The following is a 21,683-nucleotide window of genomic DNA, read 5'->3' as shown; positions in this document are numbered from 1 at the left end:
CCCATGATAATGTTTAGCTTGTCTTGTCATTCATTCAGTTCTCAAAAGTTATGTTGCATCTTCTGTGATAATTGATTAGTTTTTTAGCATGCCTTATCATTACAACAGTAGAGCATACATTGCCTGACCATGATGATGTCATCAGCCAGTAGTAGTGCCAGAATTACAGAGACCCGGGCAACATACGTAGTCCATAGACTGTGATAAGTCTGTAACCGTGAGACTAGTGCTCCAGAGGACGGGGTAAAACACTGTTTTGAAAGGTGTGAGGCGTGGCGAAGCATGAGATTATCGCTTTTCTGGATTGAGGCGAGAAAGGCGACGAGGCACCACTGAGGCGCTGATGCAACTTGACGCGACACTTTTCTTTTCAAATAACAGGACTTAAAAATCACAACTTAATTTAGGATTTTTGGTCAGACCCTGTCACACAGCTCTTATGTTTTTTCTCCATTACAGTTGCAGCCCTTCTTCCTTCAGGAATTTTCTTTTCTTTCTTTCTTCTACTTCTTTCTTTTCTTTCTTTCTTTTTTCTTCTACTTCTTCCTTTTCTTTCTCTTTTCCCGGCCGACAGAACCTCTGTTTTCTTCTCTTTTTCAGGCAGAACAGAACCTCTGTTTCTTCCTTTTTCTGTTCAGTTTTTTTAATTTTCATTGTTCTTTTTAATTCAGTTTTTTTATTTTCATTGTTCTTTTCAATTCAGTTTTTGTTGCATAATAATTTATACATCAACTCTTTTTGCCTTTAAACAGTAAATTTCAATGGCATCATCTAGTGGTAGTGGTTTTTGTTGAAATATTTGCTAATATGTTATTGCCATTGAGGTTTTGGTAATCCATATATGTAAATTTATTATTTTATCTTTTTTGTATTAATTGGTGCTTCACTTCAAAAAGCTCACCTCTCGCCTTAGTGAAGCAGGCCCTTGTCGTGGTTTGATGCCTTGCGCCTTCCAAAACACTGGTAAGACATGAGAAGAGACATTCCATATCCCATGAGCAGTTATCAAATCATGTTTTACTTTGTTCTTTCTCGCAACCATAAAAGTTCACCCCAAATACATTGCTTAATTTGATGATGTTTTGACACACCCAAATTGGTGTATCAAAATCTCAATCTTTCACTTCCTTTTCATCTTATATTTCCTTCCCTCTTTCATAATAGGTTCTCCATCATAGTTCTCTACTTGTACTCTCAGAAGAGGTGAGAAAGAGTTAGCCGCTAACTCTTCATTAAAATGATCAAGTCTAGGCTCTAGTATTAACTCCTTCAGTGTCATATCTTCCGAAATGCATTGGGCAAAAGTGTTCCTTCTTACTAATACCCAGTCCTATTTCCTGTATTGTGGTCACTGTTGAAACCGTCTTCTCACATGATGAGCCACGTGTGAGTTCAAGTATTTTAGCATTTGAAATAGCCTACAGTCCAAAGAGTCCATCTGATACGGCACTGGTTCTCATGTGCGGCTCACACCACTTAAATAGAGAAAATAATCCCTTCAAATTCCACTGTCACCACTTCCGAAACTGAATCTCCATCCCCTCTCACCTTTAACCTCTAAGTTCCGTCTCCTCTCCTTTGTTTCTACCAGGCACCGCAATGATCACCGACTTCTCTGAACACCTTCTGAGACCATAAAGGAATTGAGAGTCCTACTAGCCTAGTCCTCGCTTGGTTCACCTTATCGAATTTCAAGGTAGAACCTACTATCTCACCATTGCATATGAAACTTATGATGAAAGATAATTTAAAATAGGTTCACTCATCTACCTTCTTTTGGCTTGTGAGAAATATTGGAAAAGAATATTATTGAATTGTGTATCCACATTATTACATTGAGACCCTATTTATAGACACTGCATTAGACTCCTATTCTAACTAGGACACTATTATAATTATTTTCCAAATAGGATTCTATATACTATTCCTATTCATATTCCTATTATACGTAAGATTGCATATACTATTATTGTTCTTATTCATATTCTAACACTTTCCCTCAAGCTAGTGCATACAAGTCATATGTACCTAGCTTGATGCAAATGTAATTAATATAAGGACCGACGAGGGGATTGGTGAAATATTGGCAAGTTGATCACTCAACTTCACAAAATTGGCAGTCAATCCCAATGGGCTTAGTCTTCTCATGAAATACTAGATTTGATGCATAATGTCGATAAAATACAGAGTGATAAATTCCTAAACTAAAGTGTTTAACTTCCCAAACCACGCTTGAGAAGATTGTTTCAGACCATAGAGTGACTTACGTAATCGAAATACAAGGCTACTTAACTTCCCCGGAGCAACAAAATTAGGTAGTTGCTCCATATAGACTTATCCACAAGGCATCGGACATCGGAAAGTGCTCAAAATATGGTATAAAAAAATATATGGACCGTTTTAAAATCAGTAGATGAGTCGACATTAAACAAGAAAGTCACTGAAAAATTGGCTGAAACATGTTCATGCGTCGGAGTACTAGATTTGATGGTTGAAAGTGGTCACAATCTGAGAAATAAAATTATATGGGTAGGGTCGGAATGATGGCACGACCCTACAGAGAAAGAGAACTATGGGTAGGGTCAGAATGATGGCACAACCCTATTGCAAAACAGAAATTATTTATGCAAGGAACGGAATGATGGCACGATCCTATAGAAAAATAGAAATTATAAGGGTAGGGTCAAAATGATGGCACAACCCTACACAAATAAGAACATAGTCACCGAAAAGAACAGTGTTACACCAATTAGATATGAAAAAGTAGTCATCGGAAAGACGGCATGGTGCTACACTAATCAGATATGAGGAAGTAATCACCGGAAAGATGGCACGGCGCTACACAAATAAGATATGAGAAAGTAGTTACCCGAATGATGTACACTGCTACACAAATCAAATATGGGAAAGTAGTCATCGTCACCAGAAAGATACACGGTGACGCTACTTTTGCTAACATAATTGTTGGCCAGACGAGTGGCATATATGGGTACTAGCCACCCGCTGACAGTGGAAGCTCTTTGATTCTCTACCAAGATCGTAGAGGCTCTGATACCATGTGAGAAATATTGGAAAAGAATATTATTGAATTGTGTACCTATATTACTACATTGAGACCCTATTTATGGACACTACATTAGACTCCTTTTCCAACTAGGACACTATATTATAATCCTTTTCCAAATAGGATTCTCTATACTATTCCTATTCATATTCCTATTCTAAGTAGGATTGTATATACTATTATTGTTCCTATTCATATTCTAACATGGATAAACTTGCCAATAGCATTCGTTCAAAGCTGCACCCGGTGACTATGTATCACTTACTCCTTTAGGGATCTATTGTAACAAAAGAAAATATGACGACAACATATCTTTTCTTTTAAACTGGTAAAGAAAAATTTACGACAACATGTCAGAAAGCAAATTTTCATAAAATAGTACTAGATCAAGACTCAATCATTTGCAACACATTGCCAATTAGCATCATATGAGAAACACGTCGTCCAACTTACTTTTCAGAACCAAACAGAATCTGTGACAAAAAGTTCATTTTTTATAGGTGAAATTTGTGACAAGAAATTACCATAATTATATTCTGGAAAGCAATTAGTGCAACTCCAAGATATAGAAAACTAATTTCTAATCTGTACAAGCATAAGTACAAAATTTAGCAATTAGTGCAACTCCAAGATATAGAAGACTAATTTTTAATCTGTCAAGCCTAAGTACGAAAACTAACTGTTCACTCCTCTACCTTCTTTTGGCCAAACCTAACAATAGCATTGGTTCAAAGCTGCACCTGGTGGACTATGCATCACTTAGAGCATGTTTGGATGGGCTTACAAGCATAAGCTAGGAATCCTAACTTATGGCTTTTGGCTTATTTTTGTTATTTTGGCTTAAAACAAGTGCTTAAAAGCACTTTATTATCTTACTCAAACAAAGTGCTTAAATGCTATTTTAGCTTAAAAGCACTTAAAATAAGTCAATCCAAACATGCTCTAACTCCTTTGGGGATCTATTGTACCAAAAGAAAAAATGAAAACATATTATAAAGCACAATTCAATAAAACAGTACTTGATCAAGACTCAGTCATTTCCAACACCTTGCCTATAGCTTTCTATAAGAAAAACCTCCAACTTACTTTCAGAACCAAATAAAATCTGTGAAAGAGAATTATTATTTTTTGATGGTGAGATTTGTGACAAGAAATTATCTCAGTTATATTCTGAAAAGCAATTAGTGCAACTCCAACATATAGAAAACTAATTTTTAATCTGTACGAAAACTAACTTTCTACATAATTAAATTATGTACTCACTTGAGTCCCTGAGCAACCAACGCATCCCTAGCCCGGTTTCCAGCAACGACTACACGTTTTAATGTTTCAAGAGCTAGAATACTTCCACCTTGCCATCCAATAGCTTTCATCAGAAGGGGAACAACCTGAAACACGCACCAAAGGCACAAATGACAATTAAAGCAGGACCTTGCAGCAAAGTATTTTGTTTTTAAGTATTTTAAACAGCAGAAACCAAGAAACAAAAATATCTCAACTTATTCTAAGTTATGCATTTGGTAAAGCACATACCTGGGGTGTCCCAACACTAGTAGCTGCCATAGCTTCAGCGCACGTTGTACTTCCTGCAAGTTGATGCAGAACACGCAAACAACTTAGACGCACACGCTCTTGTAGCGTTGGTGAAGGGGGCTGCTTTGAGCTACTATCAGCTTCATATTCTTCCTTGGAGTAGTCAACATTTTTCACTTCCCCGATGGCCATTGTTTCTCTTCTCCCTTCATATGCCACCGCAGACACAAGTTTTGGTACATATCCTAAAAATCCAACATGATCTGCAAGAGTAGGGTGCACGCGTAATAATGACACCAGAGCAGCAGATAGAAGAAGAGGAAGTTCAGGGTCAACAGATTGGACATCATAATGTGTCGCAGCGATTGATGAAAGATACTGATCCAATAGACCCTCCAAAAACCTCTTCGGATTTCTAAGAGGAAACTTTGGATCTTTTAAGAATAATCTAACATAGATTCCTCCAACCTACATCACCATAAAAATTCACCATTAAAACAAAAAAAAAAGAGTAGTTCTGGGAAATGGTGCCAAATGTGCAATTTATCAATCAATACCTGAGGCTCATCTCTCATTTCCTGTTGGCCAGTTGCCTGCTCGGGTACATCCCAATCAACAACACTTCCTTTCATCTGTTCACGGTACAGTTCTGATGCCATGGTCGCAAGTTGAGCAGACAAAGAAGCAGCCATTGCTGGAGTCCACACGAGTTCTGGAGTCTCTGTCGTTTGTTCAAGAATGCTCACAACAGCTTCACCAGGACCATCCTTGATGACAGATACCAAGCCATCAGGAAGAAACCTAGCCAGAGTTATAGCAACTCTAGGTCCATGCATTGGTTGCCCAACAAGTTTTCCCAACAATGACGCAGCTGCTGCTCTTTGCTGCAGAGGAACTTCTGCAAACATTATTCAATATTTTTAGACTGTCTAGGATAATGATCTAGAAGAGAATGCCAGAAAAAAAAAATTACCTTGCAAAGGCAGGAGAAGTTCGAGAATGTAGACCACTCCACCATGCTTAGCAGCTGCCCATGCAAGTTCTGGTGTGCTAGCTAAAGCATACAGAACATGGAGAGCTCCTTCGCGACAGCTAGGAGAGGAGTGAAGCATTTGCAATAGAAGAAGCAGACTGGATCCATCAGACACAATTGCATCCAAGCAAGGAGCGTGTGTTGTCAAGCGTGACAGGACACTCAGACACAGTTGAGGGACATTGGTTGTTGAAGCAACAGGAACAGCAAAGCATTCAAAAATTGGTAACAATTTTTCTTTCGCAGAAAAAACTGATGCCAAATCTGGGTTGCTTGTCAGGAGATTCTGAAGAAAGAAATGCATATGTCAAACATCAGATCACCATATTAAACGGGACAAATGATTCCCATGTGTACCTGGAGTGCGGTTAAAGCAAAGCGAAATTTATTAACCAATTCATTTTCCTCTTTCTTCATCTGTTTCACATCTGAAGGAGTTGAATCATCATTAGACAGCTGCTCTTCATTATGTGGTTCATTAATCGTATCATTTTGGAACTCTGATGTCCCAGTGGTTGAAGGAGTATCTGTTCCCACTGCAGCATCACTCCGTACCAGACATGATATAAAATCAACAAGAGCAACACAGAAGACCTCAGGTTCACTAGTTTCATAATCTGGTTGGTCATTGTACACTCTCAAGTATACATTTCCAACAAAAAGCTCCTTAGACAATGCTTCAAATGTGAAGGAATGCAAATCTTTCAGGTCATATGAACCATCAGGACCCTGGCTATCACGCTGCTTGTCAACATACTTTAACAGTTCTGCGCGGGTTGAAGTGTTCCAAATTATCTGCATTCAGAAGCAATGGCAAATTGAGATGGACTGAGAAAATCAGAATGAGCATTTTCAGACTCAAATAAAATAGAGAGGGAAAAAGAGGAAAACAAACAATCTATCAACAATAGAGTTTATGAGTGCAATATGGAAAAATACCATTTCAAGTCCATCTAAAGGATGTCATTCATTAAATGGCCATTTTTCACATGCACAGAGATAGTTTCTCAAGAAAAGTCTTGTCAAACAAAAACAAGAAAAGGAAAAAAGCTCAAGAGCCTTTAAGGGTTAGAAAATACTCTTCGTCAAATTAGGACTAACTCCCACGAGTTGCCTGTTAGTATGGAGTAATTGGGTACATTTTGTGGCGAACCATGTTTTTGTTACTCCTGCAGCACTAGACAAATGAGAAATAATAATAAAACGGAGGCAACCCCCAATTAAAAAAGGTTACCCTTAACCATTCTCAGGAAAGCTGTAAAAGAAAAAACTCAGTTTTGCATATGCAACAGAAAGATCCACCAAGTGAACTTAAAGATCTGCAGCAATCACCTCTGGGATCTCCAAGTTTAAATTTAGTTTGGATAACAAGTCTTTGAGAGATTTATCTTTCAGCATACTGGCAAGCTTTGGTGTCAGCAATGCGCTAAGCGCATCAGCTGCAACCTTATTATATGGTGTCTGATTCTCATCAGTACCCAAACCACTGAGTCTTGCCAAAGCCTGAGCTGACCGTACAGCATGCATATTCTTTGCAATTTGAACACTAACACCAACACCATGAGCTTCAGATTTTTCTGTCTCTTCTGCAGTAGAATCATACTGAAACAACAGTGGCAACAGGTACCTACAGCAGACAAGCATAAGACAATAAATACCAATGACTTATAAAAGAAAACTTTAGAGAATTTAAATGTTTTTTAAAAATAAAGTATAAAGAATTCAACATCAAGAAACCAGGCATTAGATTTTACTGCATCCATCCAATGTGACAAGTTGGACCTTAGAGGTCAATTTTCATGGTTTATTTTAAGGGTGGAGAGGGCCCTTGAACAGAAGGAGAGGAAGATAGAAGGGGAGGCTTTTGATAGATTGGAGGGTGGAGTTGCAACCTCTATTTCAATTCTGATCCCCACTTCATGCTTTTGACGATGATTTTTTATTTCAATTTTAGTTTTATTTCTATAAATATGATTCTCTGATCTATTAGGTAAGTAACTTAATAAATCAAAACAATGTGATAGATAGACTTTTAAATAAAGTTCTTAAATTTTTCATGTTTTATTTTCCGAGACACTTGATCCAATTTAAATTTATAAAAACAACAATACCTCACCAATTGACTAATCCACATAAAAATAGATTGGAGTAATATATTCTAGATAACTAGAAATGCAATGTGTACAAAATAGTTGCTATTTTCTGATACTCAAAATGATCATAAAGCAAAGAATACCAAGTATTTTAAATTTCATAACTGGTTGCTTGAACAAGAGAGATTTGTGATATGGTGGAGAGTTGGTGGTCCTTTTTTATTGAAGAAGATAGTCTGGACTTCAATCGACCTAAAAAACTGAAGATATTGAAACTGAAATTGAAAGAGTGGTCTAAAGAGGCTGCTGAGAATTATGAAATCAGGAAAATACATGGACAGAATTGTGGAAGATAGAGAGTTACTTTTTTTTTAAAAAAAAAAAGGAAGATAAGGAGTTGCTGAAGAAGAAATGTTAAGAAAAAGTTAGCATTCTAATGGAAATGGAGGACATGTCCAAAGCAGAGGAGATAATGAGATATCTTGGAGACAGATATCCAGTGTGTTATGACTGAAGCAATGGGGCAAAAACACCAATGCTTTCAGAAAATGTCCAATGCCCATAAAAGATACAATCACATTGACAAGGTAGTAGTGGAAGAGACAACCTTTGAGGAACCAGAGAGCTAAAAAATGAAATTGTGATTTCTATGAGAAACTATACACGGAAATAGAAGTTTTGGAAACCATCACATAATATGAGTGATTCAATAAAAATTTCTCGAGTGATTCAACAGAGATTTCTCACGAGAAAAATGCATGGCTACAAAGACCTTTCAAAGAGGAGAGGTACATAAATAAATAAATAAATAAAACCAATGTGCTGGTAATAAGCTCCAGGATCTGATGGATACCATATGGGTTTCTTCCAAAAGTGTTGGACTAGAGTGAAAGAAGACTTAATGAAGGTTATTGATCATTTCCGCCAACAGGAAAATTTTGAAAAAAGCTTCAATGCCTATTTATATATTACTTGATTCCCAGAAGGCAGCTAGAGAGTTGAAAAACTTTAGACTCATTGATCTAATTGGAAGTTTTTACAAGATAATGGTCAAACCAAACTACTTACAGAGAGACTTGAAGAAAATAATGTTAGGGTTTTGCCCTGATTTTCTTACCATATTTGAGTTTAACTTTTCTCTTGAAAAAAAGTTAGAGAAGTATTACCATAAATGCTTCAACTTTTCCTGAAAAAAAATATATAATTCTCTTCCATACTTAGTTATTCATTCCTTACAGGAAAAGTATGGAACCCTGTAAATTGAAGACCCTTCTTCTCATGCAATGAACATAGGATCTACAATGTAGTCGTTTAGAGACTTTTGTTTATGGGGAGATTTTCTCTCTACATTTTTATGCTTTTAATTAGTTTTTAAAATATGTAGGCCAATTGCATATCATATAATAATAGACGTTTCTTTTATAAGCTTCCGCATGACGCACTGTTCTTTCGAACCCAATGGATAATGCCCAAGCTAGTTCCCAACACACGTGGCATTCTTAAAAGGGAGACAAATTATGGATACAGCTCTTATTGCAAATGAATGTTATGATTCCAGGAAAAGGGAGACAAAACCAAGATTAATGTGAAAGATTGACACAAAAAAATAACATACGATCATGTCAATTGGGATTTTCTACTCAATTTCCTCAGAGATATGGGCTTGGAAGTAAGTTGCAAAGTGGATATGGTATTAAATAAGTACTGTCAGATTCTCAGTTCTCATCAATGGCTCTCCACAGGGCTTCTTCCCTACTCAAAGAGACCTTACAGAAGGGGATCCAATATCTCCTTTCTTATATTTGTTGGTAATGGAAGGTTAAGCAAGCTCCTTAAGTATGTTGTAACTGAAAACTGGATTAAGCGATTCAAAGTGAACAGTGGACATCAAAGTAACCTGTCGATCTCACATCTCTCAATGCTGACGACACTCTCATTTTTTGTGATTAAGAAGAAAGTCAATAGATGTTTTTGGGAGCTGTGTCAGGTCTACATGTTAACTGGCTAAGAATAGTTTGTTACCAATTAATCAAGTGCTGGATTTGCAAGTTATGGCTACAATTTTGGGCTGCCAGACAGATTCTTCCATCTCTTTGAGATTACCATTTAGGTGCAAGAGGGGGGGTTGGAAAAAAAACTAGACAAGATGAGGAGACATTTAATTTGGCAATGGACAGAGAATGTGAAGCATTTAGCCTGGTGAAGTGGAGTATTATCATTTCAAAGAAGGAAGATGGTGGACTAGGTATCAAGAATCTAAGAATGCAAAATAGGAGCGTTTTGATGAAATGGCTGTGGAGATTTAATGTTGAAGTCGATGGTTTATGGAGGAATATCATAACAGAGACATATCGTTTGATGAATATGTGGTGCACTAACTTGACCACCCCCACAAGGAGTTGGTATCTGGACAAAAATATTAGAGCACTATAGCCTCTTTCTCCTCCCAACATTAGTATCGAAATTGGAAATGGAAGAAGGGTGCTAACACGCAAGATATATGGATTGGGCACTCCCCTCTCAAAGAGAAGTTCCCCTCCCTGTTTAATCTAGCAGTGGACATTAACCTCAGTGTAGCACAAAGTAAAGAAGGCAACTTTTTGATCATCTTTAGAAGAAACTTAAATGATTGGAAAATGGGCAGAATTCTGATTTCTTTGGTCTTCTTTCCTCAGTTCTATATTTAAACATCAGTGAAGATAATTTAATTTGGACAGGGCAGAGAGACGGTTCCAATTCAGTGAAGTCATGCTACTGCATGTTAGTAAAAGAAGCCAACCAAGAAACTTATGGCTCATGGAAGAAGGTTTGGAGCTCTAAGGCACCAGCTTAAGTGATGTGCTTTACATGGCTAGTCATCAAAGAAGATTGTGTAACTCAAGACAACTTAAAATTTACACAAGAGAGGCATACAACTAGTCAGTCAATGCTTTCTATGTGGAGGAGAATTTATTTTTTTCATTGTCCTTCTACTTCTCAGATTTGGCATATGTTCTTCAATGTTTGAACCTTAAAAAGGTCATGCCCAATTCACCTGCTAATCTGTTTTTATGCTGGTACAAAGAGGGTATAAAGAAACTGAAGAAGGCTTGGAACTCCATCTGCATGCATTTAGAGGCAGAGGGAATAGAAGATGTTTTGAAGCAAAAACGACAGCAATATAATGAAAATCAAATCTGAATGTATACTTTTGATTTCTTTTTGGTGTAAAGTGGAATGGATAGATGATGCCAAATCCCTATTGCAGTTCATCGAATCTTTTGTATAGCTTAGTTTTCTGGGGTTCCGGTAGTTTATTTTTCTTCTTCTCTTGTTTTGGATGTAATCACAGCACTTTCCTAGTGATAGTTTTGACATTAATAATACTTACCATTTCAAAAAAGAAAGAAGGGATCCTAAAGCAAAAAATTAATTGTATAAGGTATTAGCAAATTAATACTTAGGAAGCATACAAATAAAGCAAAGTATTATTTCAGAAAATGGACACATACTACGTGAAACGGATAGGATGCGAGCAAGCATGATTGATAACCTATCATTAACTCACAAAGCTAAAGATAGAGCAGTAGCTAATAGTTTCCTGTTCTGTAAATGGAAAGTAACCCTCACAGAAATCACTCATTGTCAAAATATTCTGTTAGCTTGAGTACTATACGACATTTATAAATATGTGATTCCTAAAAAAAACTTTCAAAGACCTTTTTGATATCAACAGAAAATAACTTATACAACAAAGGTAAAACAGAAAGCAGATCCAAGTGCATCACCTGTTTAGCTCATCCTGAAAGTGGAAACAAAAAGCTACAATAGAGGTAAGATTAGGCAAAAAGTAATGGCCACAAGAAACAACAGCTTTGACCCTATACAGAAAGTATCATGATCCATCTATTCTAATCAGTGGTTCAGGTAATCTATGCAGTTCATCTGAGAAGGGTGAAATAAAATAATTCACGTACCACAAAACACCAGCCTTAAGTAAGTTATCTTGAAATTCAGAGGACACAGAAACATGAGCAATCGTCTGGAGGGAAGCATCAACAGCAGCTGGTACAAGCTCAAGTTCGGTACAATGTACAATATCATCAACTAAGCCAGAAAATTCAAGCATGTCAGCTCTGGCACTCTCAAACTGACTCAACACTGAAAAGGTTCTCATCACATTTGTGACAATGACAGTAGATGGTTCACTTGCAGGAGTAGTTGGTTGAACTACACACATACAACGGGACAGAAGATTTGCAAGAAGTTGTATTCCTCCACCCCTTACAAGTTCTTCACCATTTAGTGAAGAAGATGCACACCTGAGACATTAAAAGGCATGAAAATATTTCATATAGCTGAAAGCGGTAGTATAGAAAATAAAAATTCAATTATATTCAGAGAACACACGTTAGCCATATCAATTCAGATGCAGCAACAAGAAGAGATGCTCGATCAGAAGAAAGGAAATTGGTGTCGTCTTTATCCACAGTGATTGCATTTAATAACATTGGATAACCAGCGTATTTAAATGGCTCCAATACATCACCATGTCGTCTGTACAAAATACATTGTCCCTTCAATAGAAGCAATAATCTCCAAACCTGTGGACCTTGCAGTCCTTGCATTGTAGCCTGACCAAAGTGTTTAAGAGAGAAGAAAGAAAAGAAGATAAGCAAATATACATGTGGATTTAAGGGACATGGTAAGAACAACAATATTGTCAAAACTAAAAGCAAAAAACAACCAAATCATGAAGGCAGTAAACTCATCTACAAGTTATATTTTACTCCCTCCAAACATAGAATATCTGCACATACCTTCTTTGGGTTTCCTCAAGAGTGTTCCACCTTTTTAAAAAAACTGGTAAACTTAAGGGTGTTCCACCTTTCTTTAGAGGAAAAACCAAATTATGCAGCAGCTCTATCTCGCGCTCAAAATTTACTGAGCGAAAGAATTGAAAAATCAAGCCCCTGTATATGGATTATCTGTTTGAATTCTTGACTCATTCCACATACTCTGTCGCTGGGAAGTCATCATAAAGCTAATAGGTGGAACAAACATTCATAGAGATATCACTTAAAAGTAGAATTGTCACTTAAAAGACTTGATCAGACACTTGGTACGGCGACGAGATGATTTATTGATCACTATGTAGGGATGTATAATAAAAGGCATGACTAGTGAAGAAGGATTACATTAAGGGACTTCTAATCAGGGTTTCATGCATAAGATATGTGCATAGATTTGAGCTCAGATTTCACTTGACAGAATATCCTCAGCGTAGATATATATGATCTCCATCTCATTAATTATAGGTATATTTTTACAAAATCAAGGCTGGTGATTAGAAGTCTACTGTAACATATGAAACTAGTCATAAAACACCTTTAGATCAGGCCATCCCTACAATTCAATCAATATATTATTATTCACCATAGAACAAAACCTGTTTTTAAAAAAAATAGGTATGGGGTATAACTCAACCTTAAAAGTTAGCTCATGAGGTGAAAAATGTCCAAGAACATACAAGGAGACAACAACTTCTTCGCACAACTAATATGGGAAAATCTACACTGTTGCAAGTAGAACAACAGAAGCTATCTCAGAAGATGTCTGATTAAACGTCTTGTACTGAACAAACAAAATATGATCAAGTAAAGAAACAATTCAACCATTCATTGTTTGGATTCCATTTTCTTTATTGAGAAACCTTTGAAGTCCATTTTCTTGCAGGTTGCAGCCAAACTTCTCAAATCCTTATGACATGTTATTGGGTTGAAAAGAATTCCAACAACAAATTTCAAGAAAACGAAAGAATAATATCAAAATTGTGCGAGAGAATCAACACAAGTAATCAAGAGAACAAACTAAAAAAAATTATCCGGAAAGCTATTAGAAAACTTGCAAGGATATGGCAAGAACAATGTGGGTCGCTATAAAATTCTGGAAATCAACCAATGTGATCTTGATATGGGCCGACCCTTGATATACCAGAGATAATTTGATATTTTTTTTCGGAAATGAGTTAACTGAGTAGTGTGTGGAAGCTCTGACGAGAGTTTGCTCACACGAGGTTCTGATCCTTGTAATGGTATTAATTTAGGCACAATACTCGCGGAAGCTAAGGAAACCTCAGACATTACATTGTCAAAATATTTCTCAGGGACAGTGCTTTTTCTTAGAACGTTCCCCAGTGATTACACTCCCGAAAGCAAGGTGGGGCCATAGCCTGCAGGTCCCAAAATTGGAACCTGACTTTAAAACCATGCAAAGAAAATGGATCTTTGGGTCTAACTCAACCCCAAAAGATAGCTAATGATGTGAGGATTGACAAAGATCATATAAGAAGAAATGGTGGAGCTCCATGATGTAAATTTGGGATCCCAGCCTTTAGTGCTGAAGATTAATACACAAAACTTTTACCTTTGTCCAAAAAAAAAGAAGAAATGGTGGAGATTGGTTCCTGCTTGTATATGGTGGACAGTTTGGAAAGAAAGAAATTTAAGAATCTTTGAAGGAAGAAGTAGCTCTTTACAGAATTTTAATATGAAGTGCTTTCTTCTTTTACATTTTTGGTGTAAAGATCGTTTTGTATAAGAGGCAGTATCCTTAGTACATCTGATAGGTGCTCCGTAACTGTTAGGATTTCAAAATTGGATCTGTGGTCCTATATCCCTGTATTTATGGTTTTGGCACTATCCTAGTGCCTTTTTCTTTAATACTCAAGTTACCGTTCTCAAAAAACAGTTCATAAAATAGATTAATCACAATTAAGCAGTGTGCTTTACTGGATTTACGCACTGTCTAAAGGAAGTCCCTTCTGTGGAAGGCAAATCCGCTAAAGTGATCAAAATACAGTTATAATGTTATATAAGATATTTAAGGCCCTTATCACCTCTAAAATTCACATAACCAGCAATCTTTGGGGGCAAGAGTAGTAAAGGTTTCACTGTTTCTACCAATTGTATGTATGTTCACGGTTAAGACTTCAAGATTAAACATGATGTCAAAATATTAGAAGGCAAAAGTCACGAAGCTTCAACTCCTAGCTCTAGCTTACAAGTTACAAACCATACTCACAATTGCATTAACACACTGAGCCTATTTAAAATGTGTTACCGATAGGGAAATAAAGAAGGAACACAGTTTATAGAAAAAATGGAATTGGAGATTAAAACTAAAACATATCCAACAATTCCTGGCCTAGGGTCCCACAACCTTTCACTCTCCTGATTTCAAAATTTGAGGTTTCAGAACGAAAAATTGGTTAAATAGAAAATATTAGTCTAAACACTAAACTAGGAGTATACAACTACCTGCAGCCGTTCGTAAGCTTTCTGCACTGCCAGAAACTTTTCCCTCCCCTCGGGATTTTTGTCTGGATGATACTTCATTGCAAGTTTTCGATATTGTCGCTTGAGCTTTTCTTCATCAATGTTCTCAATCTGCTTAGAGATATTAACTGTCTCCTCTGATTGTCTTTTGGGAGCATCATCTCTTGACACCTCATCCAAGGAAATCTCCAATATTTTGCAAGCCTCTTCTTCAGAAAGATCCATGGGTCTCCGAGTTAACTCTTCTCGCCACATAACCAGCAGCGATTGCAAGAATTCAATGTGTTCAACAATTGGCCAATTAGGAAAGCGAACTTCATCACATAAATTACGAAGGTAATAACGGTGGCACCACATCTCATCCCTCAGCTCTGGATATGTCACAGGTGGCATAGGAGCATATTCATACAAAGAATGGCAATGTTGTGACAACTTCTGCGTAAAATCACCAAGATGCTGAAGGACCTGCAGAGACAGAGGTAAAGTTTAGCAGCAACTCACAATCTTGGAAAGGTACGGCAAAATCCTGTTGATCTGAACAACCTGACGGATAAGATTCTCAGCTCTCATCTTGTGTGTCCAGATAATCTCAGGAGTGTCAGAATCAGAGACCATTGCAGCTGCAAATGCAGCAGAACTGCTACGTTCCAGAACATAGAGCAAGGACTCAGGTAAAAGCCCACCCAAAACACTGCGTTTTGCCAAAGGCAAAGAAGAGGAGACGGCAGCTTCTTCCCCTCCATGAAATGCTTGATGAACATGTGTCACTGAGAACAGCTGAGCAATTGAGAGGAGATTGGATCCAGGATAAGCTAGAGCAAAGTAAAAGGCTCCAGTGCTATATAATTTTATCATTGCCTTGGGATTCCTAGTAACAATGGCCTTCAACAAAGCAGCAGCACCTTCAACAACACTTGGTTCTCCAGAGAGCATAGCCTATAAATCACAGTTATAAAAGAAGAATCAAATGAGAGGAAGTTAGAGAACATCCCCATGTCACTCATTAAAACTGTGATCTGAACTTGAGACTTAAGAAAACTATCAGAAGTGAATATGAGATAAGAGAAATTCCGTCTGGTACAAGCATAAGTGAAGCTTAAATCCCCTATTTGCATTATAAAAAAAAATCACAGAATAGTAATTCAGATACTAAATACTTTCAATTAGTTAATCATGTTGACTTCCTAACTTACGCCTTATTTGTTTAATTAAGATTAAGACGTCTGAATCTGAATGCACGTCTAAAATGATTAAGATGTTGTCTCTAGATTTGAATACTAAGGGGTCGCTTGGTAGAGTGTATAAGAATAATGCAAAATATAGTGTATTAGTAATGCTTGTATTAGTTATGCTTGCATTAGATATGATGAGATTTTTTTTATGCAATGTTTGGTTTGGTGTACCAAAAATATTATGCATTACATAATTGTTTTAGAAAAAATATTTGTTTACAAAAATACCCTCCACAAACATAATGGAAAGGATGTAAAAAAAGTTTTTGAGGGCAATTATGTCTTTAATAATGTTAATGCATGCATTAGAACCCATTGCATTACTAATGCATAGAAATAGATGGTATTAGTAATACACTCTTCAATACACAATAGAGTGTATTACTAATACAAGCATTAGTTATGCATAGGTTAGAAAAGTGTACCAAACAAGGTACTAGTAATACATCAAGCTAATGCAAGCATTATTTTCTCCAATACGGTCTGCCAAACGACCCCTAAAAGATTAAGATTGTTTGTTTTTGAACATTTGAATGTGTATAATTCATCATTATATAAGCATAATAAATATATAATTCAATTAAAATTATATTTTGGTGTTTATATTAATAAAATATTATAATTTTTTTAATTTAAACAAAACAAAATTATTATGTGATAAAAATTTCATATTTTCAGTTTGATAAAACATTTAAATTATTTTTGTGCATACACATATATATTTAAGGCCTCTAATTATAATTTGGCATTAAGCTACTAATATTATTGAGACGAACTTGGCAAGCTTTTCTAGAGTAAGCAAGTCAGCAATCTCTCGTCTAACTCAAGAATAAACTTGAATATAGTCAAAGTGCCAATAACACTGATAAATTCTCATTTAGGTTACTCACTAATTTTAATATATTTTCTTTATATATACGGCAAAAAAATTGTAAGAGAAAAATAAAGCAAAAACAAGGCATCAATTTTTATTCCTTTGTATGGTTATTGAGGAGCATAATCTAGAAGAAAAGAACATCAAAAAAACATAGGAAAAGGGTGAAAAAAATAGAAGTAGTGATCTGTATATGAAGCATAAAATATCCAATTTGACTAATGCAATTTAATAAAACTAGACTTTTGTTATAATTCTCTTAGCCCTTAGTTTGGTCCGTATTAAATTTTATCTTCATCTGAACTTATTATCTTTTGTATTATCACCATCTTTTCCATAATCGCATAAGAAAAAATTTGAAACTTTTTTTATATTTATCATCTTTTTAATAGGATTCTTAACTAATTTATATTTGTTTGGAGAATAATTTGGGAATAATCAAAAGGGTAATAGTGAAAGTAAGGGTGTACCATATCCCAACATGCGATCAACCATCATGCACCAAGAAAATAAAGGAATTGAAAGGAAAATAGGCTTTACCATAGTAAAGTAACAACAAAAACTTTATTCGTATAATCTTATTCAATATAACTAGCACAACTTTGTTTTATCGAATAAGCACCACGAGACTACTAATTTTATAAATAAAACCTAAAATTACAAGCAACATTTTCAGAGTTGTCGCACAGTAATACCAAAGATATTTTGAATATAAAAATTAATAAACAAACTTATAAAAAGTTTTGAAATCTTACCCGTTCAAGAGAAAAAATTCAACAACCCTTTTGAAAGAGAGAGGGCACGCTCTTGGAGAGAGGGAGAAAGAGCAAGCGTCCATTGAGAAAAAAAATTGTTTGAGCTTTACGGAGAAATAAATAAGCGCTTTGAAAAGAGTCTGGATAGAAATAAGACTCGACTGAATCAAATGCTTTCAGACCCATAAAGAGATTTTTTAGGAAAAAAATGCACTTAATGGTCTAATGTCTGAACCATACAGATTCAGACCTCCATTAAGTGCAAACAAATGAGACATTAGACTGCCTATTCTGCACGAACCAACTCTTTCATTGAGGACACATAGTTCTAAAAGGATCATTTCCTCCACCTTATTCTCGGAAGTGTCAGAAACCCTCGGAAGTCTGACAGCTTGTCATCTCTCTCCGGAGATTCTCATGCATCAAGCTTCTCAACTAGAATCCAACATTTAAAAAACAGCTAATTCTCAATTATTTCTTTCCCCACTCCCATTTCAAGCACTATTTTCAAGTGATTTGAGGAGCATTAAATCTAGCCTAGACTGTTCAATTTTATATGCCAATCCTTATTCTGAAAACACAAGCCCCAGTCAGTTATTTCACTGTGGTATTCCAACTTGGATAGAAGAATATGAATAAATATTGTCTCTGCAAAATCTTTTAAATTGATCATAGGGATACTGAAAAGGGGAAGAAAAAACAATTCAATAGAGCAGCATAGAGTATCAAGAGGGCATTAAAGAATGTTGAATGCCAGTGTCATAGTTGTTATGTAAACAGATATAGAGCTGTTCAAATTGTTTGTTTACACCTTCACATTGACTTTTGATTATTCCAATGGATATTCAAAATCTGCAACCTAAGTTTCTTTATTTCAAAAAAAAATCAAATTATCTATTATCTTATCTATCAAGGAAAAAAGTCTTAAAGAAATAGTATCACCTGTACCTAAACATACCTTCTCCATAACTTCAGAAATTTTTTTCATACTTCCACTAGAAGAAACCATGTTTAAACAGAATAATAGAATCTTCATTAAAATAATTACCAATTCACACACGCTAACTAATATTGAATAGAAAGAGAAGGGAAGGGTTGATAAATGAAGTAGAAAAAGCAACAGCTACGCCATCAATGCTTTCAGAATATATTTTAGAGGCCAGTTGTTCCTACTAATCCAACTTGTTTAAGACTGAGGCATAGTTGTTATTGTTCTTCCAAGTTCACCCAATACGATGAAACTTCAAATTTTGGCAAATATAACAGCGATTTTAACCAAGGACTCCTTTACTATAGAAGAGTGCACCATAACAAGTCAAATAATTTAACCTGAGCAATATGCGGAAGGCAACGCGGACTTGATAAAATTCGCTTGACCCTAGGTGTTGGTGTAACTATCTCTCCAGCATCATCTATATCTGAGTGTGCTGCAACCATGCTGTGTAATATGCTCAATGCTACTTCTCCTACCTGGAATGCCATAGCCATTTTGAACAATAACATAGTTAGTGGAATTAGAAGGATGTGACAAACTGTTACTATACTCCCATATCCCAATACACATACATAGACATACGTTCATACATGCAAAAAGAAGCTCTGACTGTTTCCTCTTTGATTAGGCATAAATCAAACAAGTCAAGTCCGAGAAATAACATAGCCAACAGAATATACACCTTAAGCTTGTTTTACTGAAAATCTAGCACAAATTTGAGCGAAGAACTAATTCTACGAGCCCAAACTAATATTCCTCATCCATTTCCAGTCCATAACATAATTTTTTCACTTTCTCAGAATGCAAAGTTCTTCCAAACCCAAGTGAGATGTCTCCATTTTCAGGCTATTACAAATGATCACCAGTTTCTCAGGCAACGGTTCCACTAAAGTACAATAACAACAACAATATACCCACTGAACCCTTCGGGGTGGCCCAGTGGTTTGGGCTTGGGACTTCCATGTTGGAGGTCTCAAGTTCGAAACCCCTTGCCAGCGAAAGCAAGGGGTTTGCCTTCTGGGTCGAGCTCGTCGCACCGGGCTTGCCTAGTGCGGGTTACCTCTCCTATGTGGTTTGCGAGCTATTGCATAGGAGCGGGGGTTTTACCCTGTGCGCACCCAAAGGGTAGCAGCTGCGGGTTTCCCTTGTCATCAAAAAAAAAAAAATATACCCACTGAAATCCCACAAGTGGGGTCTGGGGAGAGTAGAGTGTATGCAGACCTTACACTACCTCATGGAGGTAGACAGACTCTTTCCAAAAGACCATAGGCTCAAATGCAACAAATCCAAGTACAAAGAAGAAGAAAACAGTGTAGAAAGGAACAAGAACAACAAAATAGTGCGATAACTGAAACACAGTAACAACTGATGATGCTAGATATCAAAAGCAAGAACTACAATAATTCGTCTAGTACAAAGCAAATTTGTGTGGAACATATATGCGATCACAAGAACACAGCAAGGAAATGTAACAACAACAGCAACATGCGATCACCAAAACACATGAATAGGTGATATCAGATACCAAAAGCCAAAGACTATAAAAATAGGCTAATACTACGACCGACACAGTGCTCTATACAACTGCCAAGCCAAATATATGAATAGGATAGTAATACGACAACTCTTTAACTGCCTACTAACCTTCTACCCTTACCCGCGACCTCCAAACCTTCCTAAAATATACATCACAATCTTGATTAATATTACAGAAGAAAGTTAACATCTACTAACTTCAAAACAACAAAAGATATCAAAATAAAAAAGAATCCGTTTTCAACTTCAAGACCACTCAGTTCAAGCGTTACCAAATTTCAAAGTTCTTTTCAAATCTATTCACTGTCAAAATGGGACGTGGGAAATTGAAAAACAAGTTTTTAACTGTATCAAAATGAAAGTAGTGCAATACCTGGGTTGGAGTGAGAACAGGAACTCGGACAGCCAAAGCCCACCTGAGCTCACGAATATCTCGCAACTTCTTCCAATCAGGCATCCCAGTAGCCCAACATCTGGTGGTCCAATCTATTTCCTTTTTTGACCAGAGTCTCCTAATCGCGTCCTTCTCCACTGGTCCAGCTTGCAGACCATCCTTGTCAAGAAACATCCACTCCTTCAAGGGTTCAATAAATGCAGTAGCAGCAATCAAATTCGACTGCAGAGGTATAGCTGTTCTTTCTGAAGCTTCATGAACTACTGTTAGTAGGTCAACAGCCAGTACACAGCCTCCAACCAAGACACATGCCTCTACATTAGTCAAAACCTTCATCAAAACCTGCGCAAGTTGGGAAATATTGAAAAAGAATATATAGCACGCTCAAAGTTATACTCTTGCCAAAAAATATTTTGATCAGACATGAAGGTGAAAAATTAACTAGTGCTTGTGTGATTAATAGAACCATATAGACTCTCTCCACAACTAAATAGTTTTCCAAGTAACAGTTCAGGAGCCAATTCATTATAATTCCTGAAGCGTGGTAACCCTTCCAAGAAATTACTCCCAATAGATAAAGATGGCCTCACTTTTCACTACACATATCATCTGACAACAGCTAAGAAAGCTTACATTTGTTTGTTCACCATGTGCCATTAGCTGTCGATTGGATTAAATCCATTTTCAAATATAAAGCGTATTTGAGGAACAGTTATTACATGAGATCAGAGGAACACAAATTATATGCTTCAGCATCAGAAATTAGTGTAGAAAGTGACTCTGCTTTGCTCTCCCACGGAAGAAGTGTTTCTTTTTATATCCAGAGATAATGAATTTCAAAAGTGCTATTGAGTTATTT

The 21,683-nt window shown here is 36.4% G+C and overlaps 1 protein-coding gene across 6 annotated transcripts in view; it reads right to left on the bottom strand.

Annotated features, from left to right (window-relative positions):
• Positions 1–21,683, bottom strand: part of LOC102581723 (dnaJ homolog subfamily C GRV2) — a 54,079-nt gene that overhangs the window by 10,755 nt on the left and 21,641 nt on the right. For 3 of the 6 annotated variants that reach the window (XM_015307962.1, XM_015307966.1, XM_015307963.1), the window contains 12 exons: positions 20,804–21,166; positions 19,230–19,370; positions 15,583–15,975; positions 15,019–15,504; positions 12,113–12,336; positions 11,680–12,024; positions 6,963–7,257; positions 5,988–6,425; positions 5,571–5,916; positions 5,155–5,495; positions 4,598–5,065; positions 4,328–4,452 (listed from right to left, as the gene is read on the bottom strand). In XM_015307962.1, the coding sequence (XP_015163448.1) occupies positions 4,328–4,452; positions 4,598–5,065; positions 5,155–5,495; positions 5,571–5,916; positions 5,988–6,425; positions 6,963–7,257; positions 11,680–12,024; positions 12,113–12,336; positions 15,019–15,504; positions 15,583–15,975; positions 19,230–19,370; positions 20,804–21,166 (3,965 nt within the window). Of the gene's footprint in view, positions 1–4,323; positions 4,453–4,597; positions 5,066–5,154; positions 5,496–5,570; positions 5,917–5,987; positions 6,426–6,962; positions 7,258–11,679; positions 12,025–12,112; positions 12,337–15,018; positions 15,505–15,582; positions 15,976–19,229; positions 19,371–20,803; positions 21,167–21,683 lie in introns of those variants that run through there. The other 3 variants (XM_015307965.1, XM_015307964.1, XM_015307967.1) reach the window with 3 other exon arrangements.

The sequence above is a fragment of the Solanum tuberosum genome, unplaced genomic scaffold (assembly GCF_000226075.1).
Source record: "Solanum tuberosum cultivar DM 1-3 516 R44 unplaced genomic scaffold, SolTub_3.0 scf00070, whole genome shotgun sequence".
Classification (NCBI taxonomy): Eukaryota; Viridiplantae; Streptophyta; class Magnoliopsida; order Solanales; family Solanaceae; genus Solanum; species Solanum tuberosum.
The sequence above is the reverse complement of the archived record's forward strand: the minus strand, read 5'-3'. Positions and strand labels throughout refer to the sequence as shown.